Below are 15,419 nucleotides of genomic sequence, written 5' to 3' on the forward strand. Positions count from 1 at the left end.
ACGCCCCAGCCCTACCCCCGGGTCCCAAGCGGCGATTTAAAACTAGGGTGCACGAGGACGCCCCCCAAACCCCACGGACGCTTCCGCAGCAACGTTTCCTTCCGCTCAGCAAGGGCTCTAAGCAGCCTTTCTCTCCCCCCCCCCCACGCCTCGAGCGCGCCCTGCGGGGCCAATGGGAAAAGCTTCTCCCCCCGCCCTGCAGTCGCCGCGGCCTCTGTCTCCCTCCTCCCACAGCCGAGCACCTCGCACTCGGGAGAGCCGAGCGGACCCGAGGGCTCTCGGCAGACGGCGCGGGCGGGGCCACGCGAGCGAGGGGGAAGGGGCGTGCCTTCCCTGGGCTGGCCCCGCCTCCGCTCGCCGCTCTCGGTCCTGGAGCGCCGCTAGGCTGCCAGAGGGAAAGAGCCACCTGCTCGTGTGCAGTCGGGGCCGGCGAGCCGCGCGCTGCCTCTCGCTGTCTCCTCGTCGCTCGCAGGGACCGCCGGAGCTTGCCGCTCGCTCGCTCGCTCGCTCGCCCGCCGCGCCTCCAACTTCTGCCTAGAAAGTTCCCGGCGGGAGTTTCGCTTTGTAGGAGGACCGGGTGGAGGGGAGTAAAAAGAGAAAATAAAAGAGAAGTAGTCGTCGTTGTGCGCGCTGTCTGAGGGAAAGCGAAAGAGCAGCGAGGAGGGCGCGCGCGAGGAGGAGCCGCCGTCTGCGCGCCTTCGTCCCCTCGCCTGAGGAGTGGCAGCGCCCGAAGTCGCCGTTCGCCTGGCGCTTGGCGGGGAGGCGGGATGGAGACCCCCTCTGCCGCCGCCGCCGCCTGCTGCTGCCCCCGACGCCCGCTGCAGCCGCCTTCGCGGCTTCTCCTGCTACTCAGCCTGCTGCTCTCTGCCCTTTGCCTGCGGCCAGGTGAGTGCGGGGCTCCGGCGAGGCGCGGATGGGGCGGGGGGGGGCGCCCGGTAGCCGCGCGCGGGGGAGCTGCTCCGGAACTTTCCGGTGGGGTCGGGCAGGGGCGAGCCCTGCGGAGGAGGCTGCAGGTGGTGGGTCTGCCTGGCTCCGGGTCGCGCGCCCCGTCGGACTCGCCGCTTCCTCCTGCCGTCTGGGAGAGAGAGAGGCTCCTTACCTCGCGACCCCCTTTCTCGTGGCAGGCTCGCGCCTGGCGATGGAGATTTCCAGCGTTTGGTGGTGGCAGCGGCGGCGGCAGTACGTAGTTGTGATTTGGCGATGATCGATCGCATTGCTGATTAAACAGGCTTGTCCCCCAAACCCTCAGCTCTGTGCCTATTGAACTCTGTGGGACTTCGCCCCTTTACTCAGAAAGACTGGCTGCTGCGCAGACCCTTTGGATTGTACTGGTAGTGGGTGCTTTTCGAGGGATGCTTTAATTCTTCCATATAGTGCTCAGGTGTTTGTTTTTATGGTGTGTCCATTTCCCACCCACCTACCCACCCTCTAGCATTGCAAGGCTCCGATCCTGTTACATGTCTTGGAGGAGCCTCACTGAAAACGGGGGAGGGGTAATCTGGTTTAGGATCGGGCTACATGACACTTCCACTGCGATTCGTAGTCCTTTTGGAACATACCCCATTTTCAGCTCAAATTAGTACATAGAAACCAGTATTAAATATTTTCACCCTGCATACTTTTCTTATTTCCCTCACCCTACCTCCGAATACATGCTGGTTAAGTTTTCAGCATTTTCTCCATTACAGTTTGTGGACTATTCCCCCCCTTCCCCCCCCCCCGCTACTTTCGTTTTATTGTGAAAGCAAACAAAATCTGCTTTCTGTGTTTGCCAGCACCCGTTTAGCTCCCAGAGGAATCCTCCAAGATCTGTCGGAAACAGAAAAGCCTCTAGCTGGGTGGGTTTCACCCGTCTCCCTTTCAAAGTTGCCTTTCTGGCTGTGCTGCTGGAGAGGGAGCAGAAAGAGGTGACCTCACCTGCGTTTGTTAGGAAACCTATGACAAGCAGATCTCTCTGTGTGTTGATTTGCTCTGTGTGTGTGTGTGTGTGTGTGTGAGAGAGAGAGAGAGAGAGAGAGAGAAGGGGCTATGGGGAGGGAGGTAAGATTCTTAAATAGCAACCAAGATAATTCAAACCGACGCTAGTTGCCAGCTAAAGGCAGATCTGTGAGGCGTGTCACTTTGGATTGTGCATTTTCAATCACTAATACTTTAAGCATCAATATAATAAGCCCCTTAGAGAGACTTGTCATTGTATCTGTGTCTCCAAATGTGGATACATAGGAATAGCAGAAAGGCTTCCCAGCCTTTCTGGGAATAGTTCCACCTCACAGTTTGGGTTAGACTTTGTTCATATGTATGAATGAGTGAGAGATATTTGTTCTAATTCTCATCCAGAGTCAGTCAGCCTGAGCATTGCATTGGTGGTAGGATAGACACCTCTGATTGAATTCGACTGATCACAATGTACTGAGCCAGAAAAGCTCCCTTGCAATACCTATGGCTGTTATTCAGGGCTGGCAATTTTGGAGCATGCAGCTCATTTGTTTGTTTTGCGAGTCTTTTAACTCCCACCCCCTGCAAAGGGTTGAAGCTCTCCTATGTCAAAATCCTCCTGACCGTACCTCCTAGAGCTGTAATTTGCCCACTGAATTTTTGAAAACAGCCCTATGAATATTAGTTCTTCTAACATTATGAGTAGCATTGCGTGCAAGTGAATGCGGATTCCCATCTACATTCCTTTTCTTCTGGATCAGAATAGGTCAGTTGGAAATCTCTGGAGTAAGCGGGCTGTAAGTGAAAGTTCAGTTTTGCTCAAGCTTCTTGGGATTTCAGCAAACAGGAAAGTACTGAAGTGTCTTCAAAACAACCTGGGCAGTTCTGTTTCTGATTTTTTATCTGTCTCATTGTGCATGCACTGAAATCAAGGGAAGCAAACTGTGAACTGTGTTCTTCCTTCACTGTGGAGAATGTCTCATTATTCTTGTAGAAAGAGCGTCAGCCTGTGGTGACATTTTGTATTGCTCTAAGAGAGAGGCTTTGTATGCCTGCCTTTAGAGTCAAGACAGAAGGGTTGCAGTGTTTTTCAGTCACCAGACTGTACATTTTGAGAACTCCCCTTTTAACCATATAAAGGCCACTTTATAACTTGGGAAAGCAGAAATTAACTTTGAGGCAGGCACACATTTTTCTGGGCACATATGCCTAGCAATACTCTGATTTGAATAACTTCTAATTTCAATGAATACCATTAAGTAGCCTGGTAACAACAACATTGCATTTTTTCCTGTTACATTATGCCATAAACTGCAGTATTTAATTATCATGACTAAGTAGCAGTCCTATTGTATTTAGAAGGAAACTAATTACAGTGTGTCATGAAAGCATCTAGGTAAGCGCAAGAACAATGCATGGATCAAGGCTGCAATTTTATGTATGGTTACTTAGGAGTAAGCCTCATTGAAGATGGTAAGTTTTCTTTTTGGGAAATTATATACAGGATGCATAGTAAGCTTTGCGCTATAGAAGGTATTCCATTATGAAATAATTCCTCTGACTTACAATGTTACTTAAATAAGTACACTGACTCTTTCAAAATTCTGCCACTGACCTGCAGCCCAATCTTATGCATGTTTACTCAAAAGTAAATTCCTTTGAGTATGGTGGCATCTGTTCCCATAGAATTGCAGCCTTTGGAATATACCTGCTCTTCTTGAGTAGTTCAATTGAAAACCATTCCCATTTAATAGCAAAGTGTTTCTATGGTAGGTCACTGAGACTGCAAGCCTAAACACCATTCTAGGGAGCCTCATTGAACCTGGTAGACAATGGGGTGTGCTGTGAGGATGCAATCTTGTGCATGCTTACTTGGAAGCAAGGCCTATTGAATCCACCCTGTTTCTTAGGCTGAGACATGTCACGTAGTAAGTATATAGGCAACAGAATATATAGTACAGTACTTCATTGCATGGTGGAAGAGTGAGACCTTCTGCAAATATTAAGGCATTTTCCGCTTGTATTCAGATTTTCATGGAACATTAGGAGATAATACTACCACTACATGGTTATTTATTATTATTTATTTTATTAATTTATACCAGTTCTATGTTCAAAGTGACTAACAGTGTAACAAGCAACATCTCAGGTAAAAATAATAATAACCCTCATCAGTTAAAATAGTCAAATGAATAACAGCACATCACTCGTCTAAAAACTAGCATAAAATAATAACTCTATACTAATAACTCCTCCCCGTACCTTCCCCAAATTTGCTCCAGAGGGTTGTGGAAAGCCCCAGAGCTGGGGTTGCTGGGGGAAAGAGGTGGGAGAGGATGTTCCATTGCGCCACGATGTCCTTGCGCCAACTGGCACTACTTCGTTGGAAACTGCAATTAGGTTGCAACCTTACTTTCACTTACCTGGGAGTATGCCCCATTGAATTCACTATGGCCTACTTCTGCGTAGCAGAAACAGCAATAGAGTTACAGTGCATGCTAACAAAGCAAAGTCATCAAATTTCTCCAGGGCACAAGTAAAGAGGAAGATAATCTAAGCTTTGGGATCAAAAAGTTCCCCACATTTGGAGCACTGCTGCCAAAAGGGTTCTCGTGTATGTTGCTGCCAAATATACTCCAGTAGACTGTGGCATGCATATTAGCTATTCTTAGAGAATGTAAGCATTATAGACATAGTATTAAATAAATAAATCTGTACTGCACCTATTACAAAGCAATGCATAAGTGTAAATGTGCATTTTAAAACAATTTAAATAATCACAAATATTGGGCAGAAGGATGGTGGAAAGCCCAAGCAAACAGTTTTTTTTACTAAATGACTCGACAGCCCATGCCTTCCAAATAACAGGGAGAGAGAGTTTTCCAAAGGGTGAACGCCACCATGGAGGAAGTCAGCTTTTGAACTGCCACCAGATGACACATAGCAAGTTATGGTAGAAGAGAAGAAGAAGAAGAGGAGTTTGGATTTCATATCCTGCTTTATCACTACCCTAGGGAGTCTCAAAGCAGCTAACATTCTCCTTTCCCTTCCTCCCCCACAACAAACACTCTGTGAAGTGAGTGGGGCTGAGAGACTTCAGAGAAGTGTGACTAGCCCAAGGTCACCCAGCAGCTGCATGTGGAGGAGCGGAGACGCGAACCCGGTTCCCCAGATTACGAGTCTATCGCTCTTAAACACTACACCACACTGGCTCTCTTGCTGGTATTATCAGCAAGGCCTTTTCTGGTGATATTAATGATCTCCTCAGCCTATATTGGGGGGAAATGCACCTCAGGTAACCTGGTTCTGAGTTATTCCAGGCTTTAGATATTAATAACAAGACCCTGAATAGTTCAGTAGCTAATAATTTGGTAACTCAATTATTCCAATCTTAGTTCAGATGTAACAACAAGCTGAGGGTTGTGTTTTGCTTCTTCCCAGAATGAGCACGGAGGAGAAAGTGGCCTATATCACAGTGGTAAACTGTGGTGTGTGAATGATGTCAGTCTTACTTTTTCTTTGAAAACCAGAAAAGTTAGGAGTGGCTAGAGATGTTCGGTGTCTCAGATTTGAGGTGTGAGGATAGAGAGAAATATTGTGTACAGAAGTATGGATACAGCCTGTGCAAAGTCTTGACTGTGTCCATAATGTAACAAGACCCAACTGGAGGCCAAGGATACTGGTAAAGTGATTGTTCCATTTGAGGCATTCTTAAAAACATTCTGGCATGAATCTTAAAATGACATCATGCATTTTTGGGGGTGGGAGAATGGTAAGCGCATTTGTATTGGTGGCATATGAACCAGGAAAGATAACATAACATGTTAGTTTATTGAGCATGGTCTAATCTCCACTCGTCTGCATTCTGGTGGGTGTTAATCTGGTACTCTAAAGGATGGTTCTTTGGTGAATGTCTGCTTGGTTTGAGATTAAATGGCTTTTCTTAGCACGTGTATAAGTTTCCAGAACAGCAAGTCTATATCTGTTTGCTCAACCGCTATTTGCTTTGCAGATAAGAAATATGTCTTTCCTTTGCTTTATTTTTTTGAAAAGGTGATAGATAAGCTGTTGAAGAGAAAGTGAGTGTAAAGTTTTGGGCTGTGTTACAGAGGTTATCACATGTCTGGAATGGTTTTATAATGTTTGGTTAAAAGCATTTGAAGTTTTCTCAGTGGATTTGGTAAGGAAATATTAAGGTGCACATGAGAAAGTGAACAAAGGGCATTTGTTTGTTTTATTCCCACTTTACAGATTAAATGAATAATGCAATTAAGATTAATCTTAATTGCAGCTAAACCACAGCTCTATTACATTTTCTCATCCTGCTCTTTTTTTAAACCACATTCAGTTGTGGTGTTCTCCTCCCACCCCACCCTGCCAGTTCTTAAGAAGGTATTTAAGTGAAGAGAGTGAGACTTCAGTGCCGAGCACTCTCGCATCTGTAGAAATCCAGGAGACATCTAAAGATTTGCACTACACTTTTCAATATAGATAGTAATGTCAGAAATTAAACCATACAGTTGTACTGGATGCTTGTGATAGGTTTTCAGACATTTTGAAGGAGACATTCATTTGGGCATAGAATATAATTTTACTAAGTATTTTCCCCAAGTACTAACATCCTTAAACGGTAGTGGATCACACTTCTGCATAGTGGTGTGTTGTTGGAGACATGATTTTGAATCATAGAATTGTCATCTGGTCCAAACTCCTGAAATTCAGGAATCTTTTTGCCCAATGTGGGGTTCCAACCCATGATCCTGGGATTCGATTTGAGCCCCAAGTTGGGCAAAAAGATTCTTACATTGCAGGGAGTTGGATTAGATTTTAATTAATTATTTTCCATGACATTTCAAAATATGTTCTGTTGTATATACATATACAACATAGCAAAAATCACCGAAACAGATTTAGGCAGGAGTTTTTGACATGCCCAGGAATCCTGTTTCTTGAAACACATGTTGCTTTCCAGCAATTGACATGATTCAAAATTCTGTAGGGTTCCCGTGCCTATATGGGTTTGGATGAAGACTTTGTTCCTCCTGGGAGATAACTTTAGCAATTCCCACCCCCCTATAGCTGCAGCGCCACCTCCTGTGTGTTCCTAAAGGCTGAGGGATCCAGGAGTTGCAAGAGCAGGAGGATTTTGCAAAAGCTGCCTAGCCTCCCCCCCTCCCCCACATACCACCAGGATTAAAACCTCTCTGTTTGTGGAAGCAGGCCTTTTTTCCACCCATGGAGTTTCACATTCTGCTTTCCATGTCAGGGAGTGTTCAATGCTCACATGCGCAGTGGGGAATTCCCATGCTAATCTCATGAGCTTTTCTTCTCACATTAAAGAATGGGGAAGTAGTGTGTATTCTCACCACAGACCCCTTATTCACACAGAATGTGCTGTGTCATGGTAGATGTGACTTTGGATTGAACTTCACATACTATTTAAATCACTGCGACTGGAAACTCGGTAATAAAGATTTTGTTGGGCAATGCTGCCATATTTCACCTATAACACTAGTGTAAAGGTAAAGAGACCCCTGACCATTAGGTCCTGTCACAGGCGACTCTGGGGTTGCGGCACTCATCTCGCTTTACTAGCCGAGGGAGCCAGTGTACAGCTTTCGGGTTATATGGCCAGCATGACTAAGCCGCTTCTGGCAAACCAGAGCAGCACACGGAAACACCGTTTACCTTCCCACCGGAGCAGTACCTATTTATCTACTTGCACTTTCATGTGCTTCCGAACTGCTAGGTTGGCAGGAGCAGGGACCAAGCAACAGGAGCTCACCCCGTCGTGGGGATTCAAACCGCTGACCTTCTGAACGGCAGCCCTAGGCTCTGTGGTTTAACCCACATCGCCACCTGCGTCCCAATAACACTAGTGTAACTGTGGTTTTTTGAGGTTAAACTTGCGTAGCTCTCAAAAATCCAGTCCTGATCGCAACTTTACTTGGGCATACATACACCATGTTCATGTGGTTAGGCTCAAAGTTGAAATGGATCCTAAACACAGTGTTGGAAGCTAGTCTGATTGGCTTCACTGGAGCATGCCTCCTTTTAACATGACCGGCATTACTATGCAAAATGTGCCACATAGTTTCAGATACTAACAATTGAGAAATGCCACATGTCCCATTCTTCTTATTCTCCCATACACGTACTGCTCTGCATATGGAATTCCCTTATCAATAATCATCTCTACCTCACATAACATCTTCTTTGTGTGCCCAGAACTGTGTGGCCATTACTGATTGTGCAGGATAGACTTTGGTGTTTTGTAAAAAGGGCTAAGTACATATAAACAAAAACTTGGTACAGTATTGCGAAACATGATGTCACACTGGCATATTGAATGTTTGCTTAGACGGATACCAGATAACATTTTGAAACATTGTGGTTTTTGTCAAAAACCTTTCTTGTATGCTTAAGAAGAAAGGCCTTTTGAATCTGCCCACTTTCTAATTAAATTATGTAAGTAAATGTTAAGGATCATTTTGAATCTAAAATCTTGATATCCACAAAGTACAATATATGTAGATATTTATATTTTTTAAGGAGTTGAGTCTTTGCACATAATCAGCACAAATGCATTATTTCATTAGCTTTTATTTCCTTGCCAGTTAACAAAAATGAACATTTCAGAAGTCTTTTATTTTACGTTATTGATAGTCCACATGTAATAGAAGTGTAATCACTCCAGTATTAATGATGAATTATGTATAATTGTATACACATTTATTAAATGCAGTAACCTGAAACGCTTCAATAGAAATTGCTGGATTTAATGTGCATAAACAGAAGTATGCTACTGTTATATTAGATATGTGAAGGCCCGGAGGCTCGAAATCTCATCTATGTTGCAGAAAGAGGTTTACTAATTATATTTCAGGAACCATGTGATGGGACTTGCCCTGTGGGAAATGAGGTATTTTTTTAAGGAACGAAAGTTAAAATTCTAAGGCTATTATTTGCTCTCCATTACCTATGCATATATTAAATTTAAAGTCTGTGGGACTTACACAAGGTAACTAATGACAGAAGTGCCTCCTAAGGGTATTAAAAGTATGTCAACCTAGGAACATTTTTTAAAAATATATCTTTAGAAATGCAGGTTCTATGAAGAAAGATTTCAGACTGATACTTGAGTTTCATATTAAGAATTGATAAGTACTCTGGGGCGTGTGCCTTTGTGCCCCTCCCTTTATAAAAAAAAATGCTTTTAAGACATATGGTCTCATTATTGCTAGGACAGTATAAAGTAATAGGTAGCAAACCAGTACCACCTGACAAACTAGACTATCTGTTTCTATTTCATCAAATGCAAGCTCTTAAACCACACCCCCAAGAGTAACAATAATAGGGTCTGAAATTGGGAATGACTGTCCAAGAAAGAGATATTGTGTTCTTGGTGGAAAACTTCACAAAAATGTCAACCTAGTATACATCAGCTGTGAAAAAGGCGAATTGCACATTCAGGTTCATTAAGAAAGGTAATGAAAATAAAATTGCCAATATCACAATGCCTTCATGCAAACCTATGGTGCAAACACTCTTGAAATATTGCAAATAGTTCTGCTTGCTGCACCTCAAGAAAGAATATTGTAGAGCTGGTAAAGGTAGAAAAGTTCAGCCAAAATGATCAAGGGGCTGGAGCAGCTCCCATATGAGAAAAGGTTACAATGTTTGGGGTTTTTTTAATTGTTCGTTATAAAGAGGGCTTTATGGTACCCCCGGTATCAGAGACAGCGTGGGGTTTGGACTGTAGTGTCATCTATATGAAACATAGCTTTGCCTCTGTTTTCCAACTGCTCATCTCAACAATGCCAAAAACCTCTTGAGGTGTCTGGAGAAAGTTTTGGGATGGACGAGGACAAAAAAGTTGAAACTTAATCCAGATGAGGCAGCGGTACAAGGAAATTGTCCTGTCTAGATGGAGTTGCTCTCCTCCTGAAACACCAAGTTCACAGCTTGGGCACTATGTAGAAGGGCAAGTGATGCTTTAGAGGCCTTGCTCATAGGCTCACTTGTCCATATGAGAGACAGACATTTTCAGCAGGGGTCCGACAGATATGAAATTCCCTTTGGAGTGATTTGACAGAAAATACCTTTAAATGGGTTGTAGAAAAACATTTGTACTGGGTAGCTTTTATTGATGGCCTTCTGGTGCCGCAGCTCTGAAATTGTTTTAAAGGTGTTTTTAGGTATATGTCTGGCCTTTGCTTTGTTTTTATGCTGCTGTTTTACAATTGCTTTTGGGTTGCTTTTGATGATGTTGTTTTATGATTCTTCAAATGCTTTTCACTAGGGATGCATAAGCATCCCTGCATTTGCCCTAGAAGGGGCTCAATATTTCTTGCATTCTCATAAAGCATGTAGGCTCTCAAAGTGTCAGTGTTTGCATCAATTTCCAGCAGGGCAAAAGCATTCCAAAATTCAGAGAGCCTTGTCCCTAGTAGAAATTAGCATCAATAGAGTAATTTTGACACTGAAGATTATGAGTAATGCAGCCCCAGTTCCTTCCTCAGTAGCAGTGCTGCTCCATCACAGAGCTGGAACACCCATAAATGTTTCAGTGCCCCACTGATGTAATTTCCTTGGCTCTGAGACAGGAGAGTCTCAGCACTGGTCATGCAGCACAGCATTAGTCATGCAGGGCCCTGTCTAACTTGTGCTTATCATGAAAAGTTAAGCACAAATACACACTTTTGGGGGTACCCCTATTCACTTCCTCACTAGCATCCCTTTTATTAGCTGAGCAGAAACTCTGTTGGCTCTGCTTTAGTGTTCTGTCTTGGAATGATATAAGATCAGGATGTCACATTAAAACGATTTGTTACAATGGGTATAATCCGGTGCATAATTTTGGATTCTTAAAGCCCATTGACATCAAGGTAGGTTAAGGCTGGTCATTTGGTGTTGGGAAATACTCCATCAATTAACCAAATACTTCTCAAGTGCATCAAGCACTGATATAATAGATCTGCAATAGTGAAACATCTGCTAATTTTTTAAAAGTTAATTCTTGCTATGAATCAGCTGTAGTGAATTATTATTGGTTGTTAACAGTGTTGAATACAGATGCATGTAAATGATAATCAAGAGACAGAACCTTTGTTTTTCCAGTTAATTGACTACAAAAGAATAAACTCTGTAACTGCATGACAGAATGGCCACATTAATTTCTTAGGTTTTTATAATCAGGTGCTTAAAGTTTAAAGCATGTGCTGAGATATTTTTGTTTAACTTGCAAAGTTTTCAAGAACAACTGCCAGACAAGACACTATTCATCATTCGGCTACAACCTCTCTCTTGTCCACGTGAGTAATCATCTGGTTTACATCTAGGATTTAATTTTCTTTTATAATTATGCACTGGAGGAAGTACTACTAGATATAATTGCTACAATCCTATTATTTGATATGTCACAGACCACAAATTAATTTCATCTTTAGTTGCCTATTCTTTTATTTTCCCTGATCAGCTACAAAACAGACAAGTGCTATGGTTTTAAGAAGATAAACCCATTTTTACACAGTAATAAAATTGCATAGGTATTTCTTTTCTAAAAATTAATGAATATTGCTTGTGCACATACAAAGCTACAGTTTACATTCCATATTTTCTTGTGTGATCCTTGATGTGAGACTAATTTTTCTTCAATAGATTTTATCTTCTAAATACTACTTGAATGATATTTTTTAGCTGCCAGACTATATAAGCTAGTTTTTTTAAGGTCTCTAATACATTCCAATGCAATTTCATAACCGCATCACAAGTCTGAGTTTGAGAACTAGAACAATTATATATAGAGCACGGTCCAGTCTACATGGGCATAGCAGGTGCACTGGCGAATTCCCATGAACTCTGTAAGCCCCGTTTTCCATTCCCTGCCTAGGTATGTGCAAGCAGATGGTTGAGGGGAATGAGATCTATGCATGAACCTCCCATACCACTCTGAGCCCTCCATGTCCCCTCAGTAGATAATTGCTGTGCTGTGCAGCAATAGTAGTGTGCACTAAGCAAAGGGAAATGTCTGGATGGCAGGTGTGCACAGATATCCCATTGGGCCACTGGCCCAAACATACATGCCCAGAAGCAGGCAATGATGCCAGTGAAGGAAAATGGACCTCTTATTAACATGTGGAAATTTTTCATATATGGGTTTTATGCCCATGTTGGATGGAATTTTGCAGTACTGTTCTCTGATTAATGTGAGTGTTGGCTTGTAGGACCGAGGCCAAATCAAATTATAATTGTGTATAGTGTATTTGTTGCAGTTCTGTTATGAAAATGTCCACCTTGCAAGTAAAGTACTTAGTTCTGCTCTGTTAATATGTTAGAGCTGGTTTAGCGGTTGTACATAGGAAGTCATTTAAGAGCTTTGTAACAGTGATGCCTCATATTAATCCTGATAGACATAGAACTTGCCCACAACTAAGGGACTATCAGGCAGGACAGTTGGACAACAAATATCTTAAGTGGCTAATGCAAACCATATATAGATACATAGTGCTATGCTGTTGTTGACTCCGTAGGTCTATTAGACATAAATCACCTATGCTTGTGTCTCAAAGTTTTCGACAACCTTCAAATGCAAGGTATTTAAACACTGTGTAAAAATAATAATGATATAAAATTCCCTTGGTTGTTGGAATCTTGCTGCATAATTGTTCCTTTAGGTTTTTAATATATTTGTGACTTTGAAAAAACTGTCTCATGTTTGCTATATAATATTCACTTTTTGTTTTTCTTCCCCCAAAATGGAATTTAATAACTTCTTTTCCCTAAGGGTATAAGTAAGCCTTTTGTGTGAAGGAAACGATAGCATAATGATGTGTGTTTAAAACTCCTGTGGGAATTTGCTCCAGTACCATAAACTAAAGAATACTGTGTATCTCAGCACTGACAAGCTTTACCCTTTCTTGTAGCTGGAATTATAACTTAACTTTATTATCTAGGTTTACATGGTATTTTTTATATAAAAGGTCTAAACTAATGGAGACCACTCAGTGACCTTAGGGCACCACTTTTGCCTTTAGGAGCCTGTCTGGAGCATGTAATCAACCCCAGGGCCCCTTCTTGCTGGTCTACCACTAAGAATTGTTAGGTTAGTGGCAGTCCATCAATTGTGAAATTCCCTCATCTGGGAATAGGTACAGTGCCCTCACTCATTTCTTTCAAGCTGAAGGGGGGGGGACCATTTTTGATTCCACTTTCCTTTTTATTGAAGACCTTTCTGGCTTGAATTTATCTTAAATTGCCTGTATTACAATGTTGTGTTCTACATTATTATTTATTTTTATTGCTCATTGTAAGGTTCCTTGTGTGGGTCTCTAAAAGGCATAGGTCAATTAAATAAATAGTGGTCAAAGATTCATAGGAAGCTGTTTTAAACTGAAGCAAACATCTTGGTTCATCTGCTTGGTTGCTTATACTCACTAGAGTTTCGGGCAAGTCTTTGCCAATCCTCCTTCTTGGAGTTGTGCCCCCACTGCAGGGAGACAGGTGCATAGAAGTAAAACAAGTAAATAACTTTTCTTGCTACAGAACATTGTGGTTTGGTGTGGCATGGCGTAAGAATCTGCCCACCTGAGCAGTCCAACTGCTGGCCTGATCTTTCACCAAGCCTTCTTTTAGGCTGCCGTTGAGCAGTTCCTGCCATGATTGATTGTTTGTTAGTTTAGTAGGTCCTGCAAATACCTGGCTGTGTGGCAGTTGGTCAGATCCCCTCTTGACATGTATTTTAAGTGAGATGAACTGACAACTATTGGCCCTGCTTCAAGGAAGGCAACATTCTCACAGATTTAGGCCAGTTTGAATTGTGAGTAAAATTCCTTCCTGTTCCTGTCAGCCAGTAACCAATTGCTACTCTCAGCAAGGTGAGTTTAACCAAGGGAAGCTGTGTAGGTTTGTCAGGTGGAAGTGGCAGGAACAGTGAAGCCACTGCAGCCGAAGCATCCTTTTATAGCCTGGGCAACATATACCAAGGAAGCATATTCTTCTGTTTGGTCCACACCCAGAACCCTCCTCATTCCAAGTGTCAGACACGAGTGCTGATTGGTTTCTGGGGCTGGCAGAGGCCTGAGTTTGTGTCAGTGAAAATGAGCTGGTTCCCCACTGCTTACTGGTCTGCTGCAGAGGAGCAGCAAACCTACATGTGCCAGGGATTGAATTTGGGACCTTCATGTTCAATCATGTGCTGTAGCATTGAGCCAGGAACCTGTTCCATGTTAATCCTGATGCACTTGTGGTAGCTTGCCAGAAAACATACGTGCCTAGGCTGCATTGTGGGCTAGTGAAGTTTCTTTTAGGACTGGCAACCTTTTGGAAATATGTAATGCTCCCTTTAATGCATATGGAAGGGAATAGAAATAGGTGTCCCCAATGTGTAGCAATACGTCCTTGTCAGCCTGAGGTATTCAAAGCCATGGGTTACAGATAATGGTATCTGATGGCTTAGTGTCAACAAGGAAACCAGGAACGGTTCCAGCATTATGAAATGAGCCCACTCTTTGGTTACCTGTAAACTCTTTGGATTACATTTTTCTGCCCTATAGCAAAATATTGCATTTCTCAGTTTGGCTTTTTACACAATAGGAAGCTTGATGGAAATGTTGTATACGTTTTTGCTCATAGTTGTCGTTTGTAGTATCCAAATAGGTAACTTTGACAGCACAATCCTAAATATACATCTTACTGAGTTACATTGTACTTTCTCCCACGTGTGTTTAGGAAATCATATTTATCAACTGAAAGTTAGCAACCTGTGGTTATGCTACTTACTTTAGTATGTTTTAAATTGAACATACGTTAAGAACAGCCACCCTGATAGATCAGTCAAAAACTAATAACTGATTCACATGCACATTACTTAACACTGAAAATATCACTTAACATTGAAACTAGGGATGGAAGGATGTGTCAGTTTCTTCATTTTCTCATTTTCCAGTCTTAAATTCAGTGTGCTCTCCACATTCCTACAGTGGTTTGTGGAATTCAAAGAAATCCTCATGAAAATTCACCAGCATTCATTTTGTTTCATAATGCGTGAATTAAGTAGATTGGGCTTTAAATGCTACAGGAACTGAACTGAATTTCTTTTCCACTGCCTTAATTGCACTTTCATTCGTTGCTTCAGTGGATGAACTGCTTCCATTGAAAAGTACCATGGTTGAAATGACATGCTTGTGATACCTGTTCCGATAGTTGTTCCACACAATGCTTTCATCAGCAGGTGGTGCTGCAGTCATCCTTCAGAATTTGCCTCCTAATCTAGAAGATCCACAGTTATGGAAGAGGATGCAGCTAGTTGTTTCTTCTCCTGCTAGGGTTGTTTAGCTCCCCCCCCCCGCAAAAAAATTAATCACCAAGAATTTGGACATTTCTGAGCATTTTTGAGGGAAAGCAAAAATGGCACTGCTGACATTGGTTGCCATACATCCTCTATATGACATCCTTTTATATATTTGAACATGGCTATCATATCA

At 42.6% G+C, this 15,419-nt stretch overlaps 1 protein-coding gene across 5 annotated transcripts in view; it reads left to right on the forward strand.

The window, feature by feature from the left end:
• Positions 1 to 381: 381 nt before the first annotated feature.
• ALCAM (activated leukocyte cell adhesion molecule) overlaps positions 382 to 15,419 on the forward strand; it is a 122,890-nt gene continuing 107,852 nt past the window's right edge. For 3 of the 5 annotated variants that reach the window (XM_082219740.1, XM_082219742.1, XM_082219743.1), the window contains exon 1: positions 383 to 885. In XM_082219740.1, coding sequence (XP_082075866.1) covers positions 768 to 885 — 118 coding nt within the window. In that variant the 5' untranslated portion in view covers positions 383 to 767. Of the gene's footprint in view, positions 886 to 15,419 lie in introns of all 5 variants that reach the window. The other 2 variants (XR_014218861.1, XM_082219741.1) reach the window with 1 other exon arrangement.

Source organism: Podarcis vaucheri (assembly GCF_965113315.1).
Source record: "Podarcis vaucheri genome assembly, chromosome: 4".
Taxonomy (NCBI): Eukaryota; Metazoa; Chordata; class Lepidosauria; order Squamata; family Lacertidae; genus Podarcis; species Podarcis vaucheri.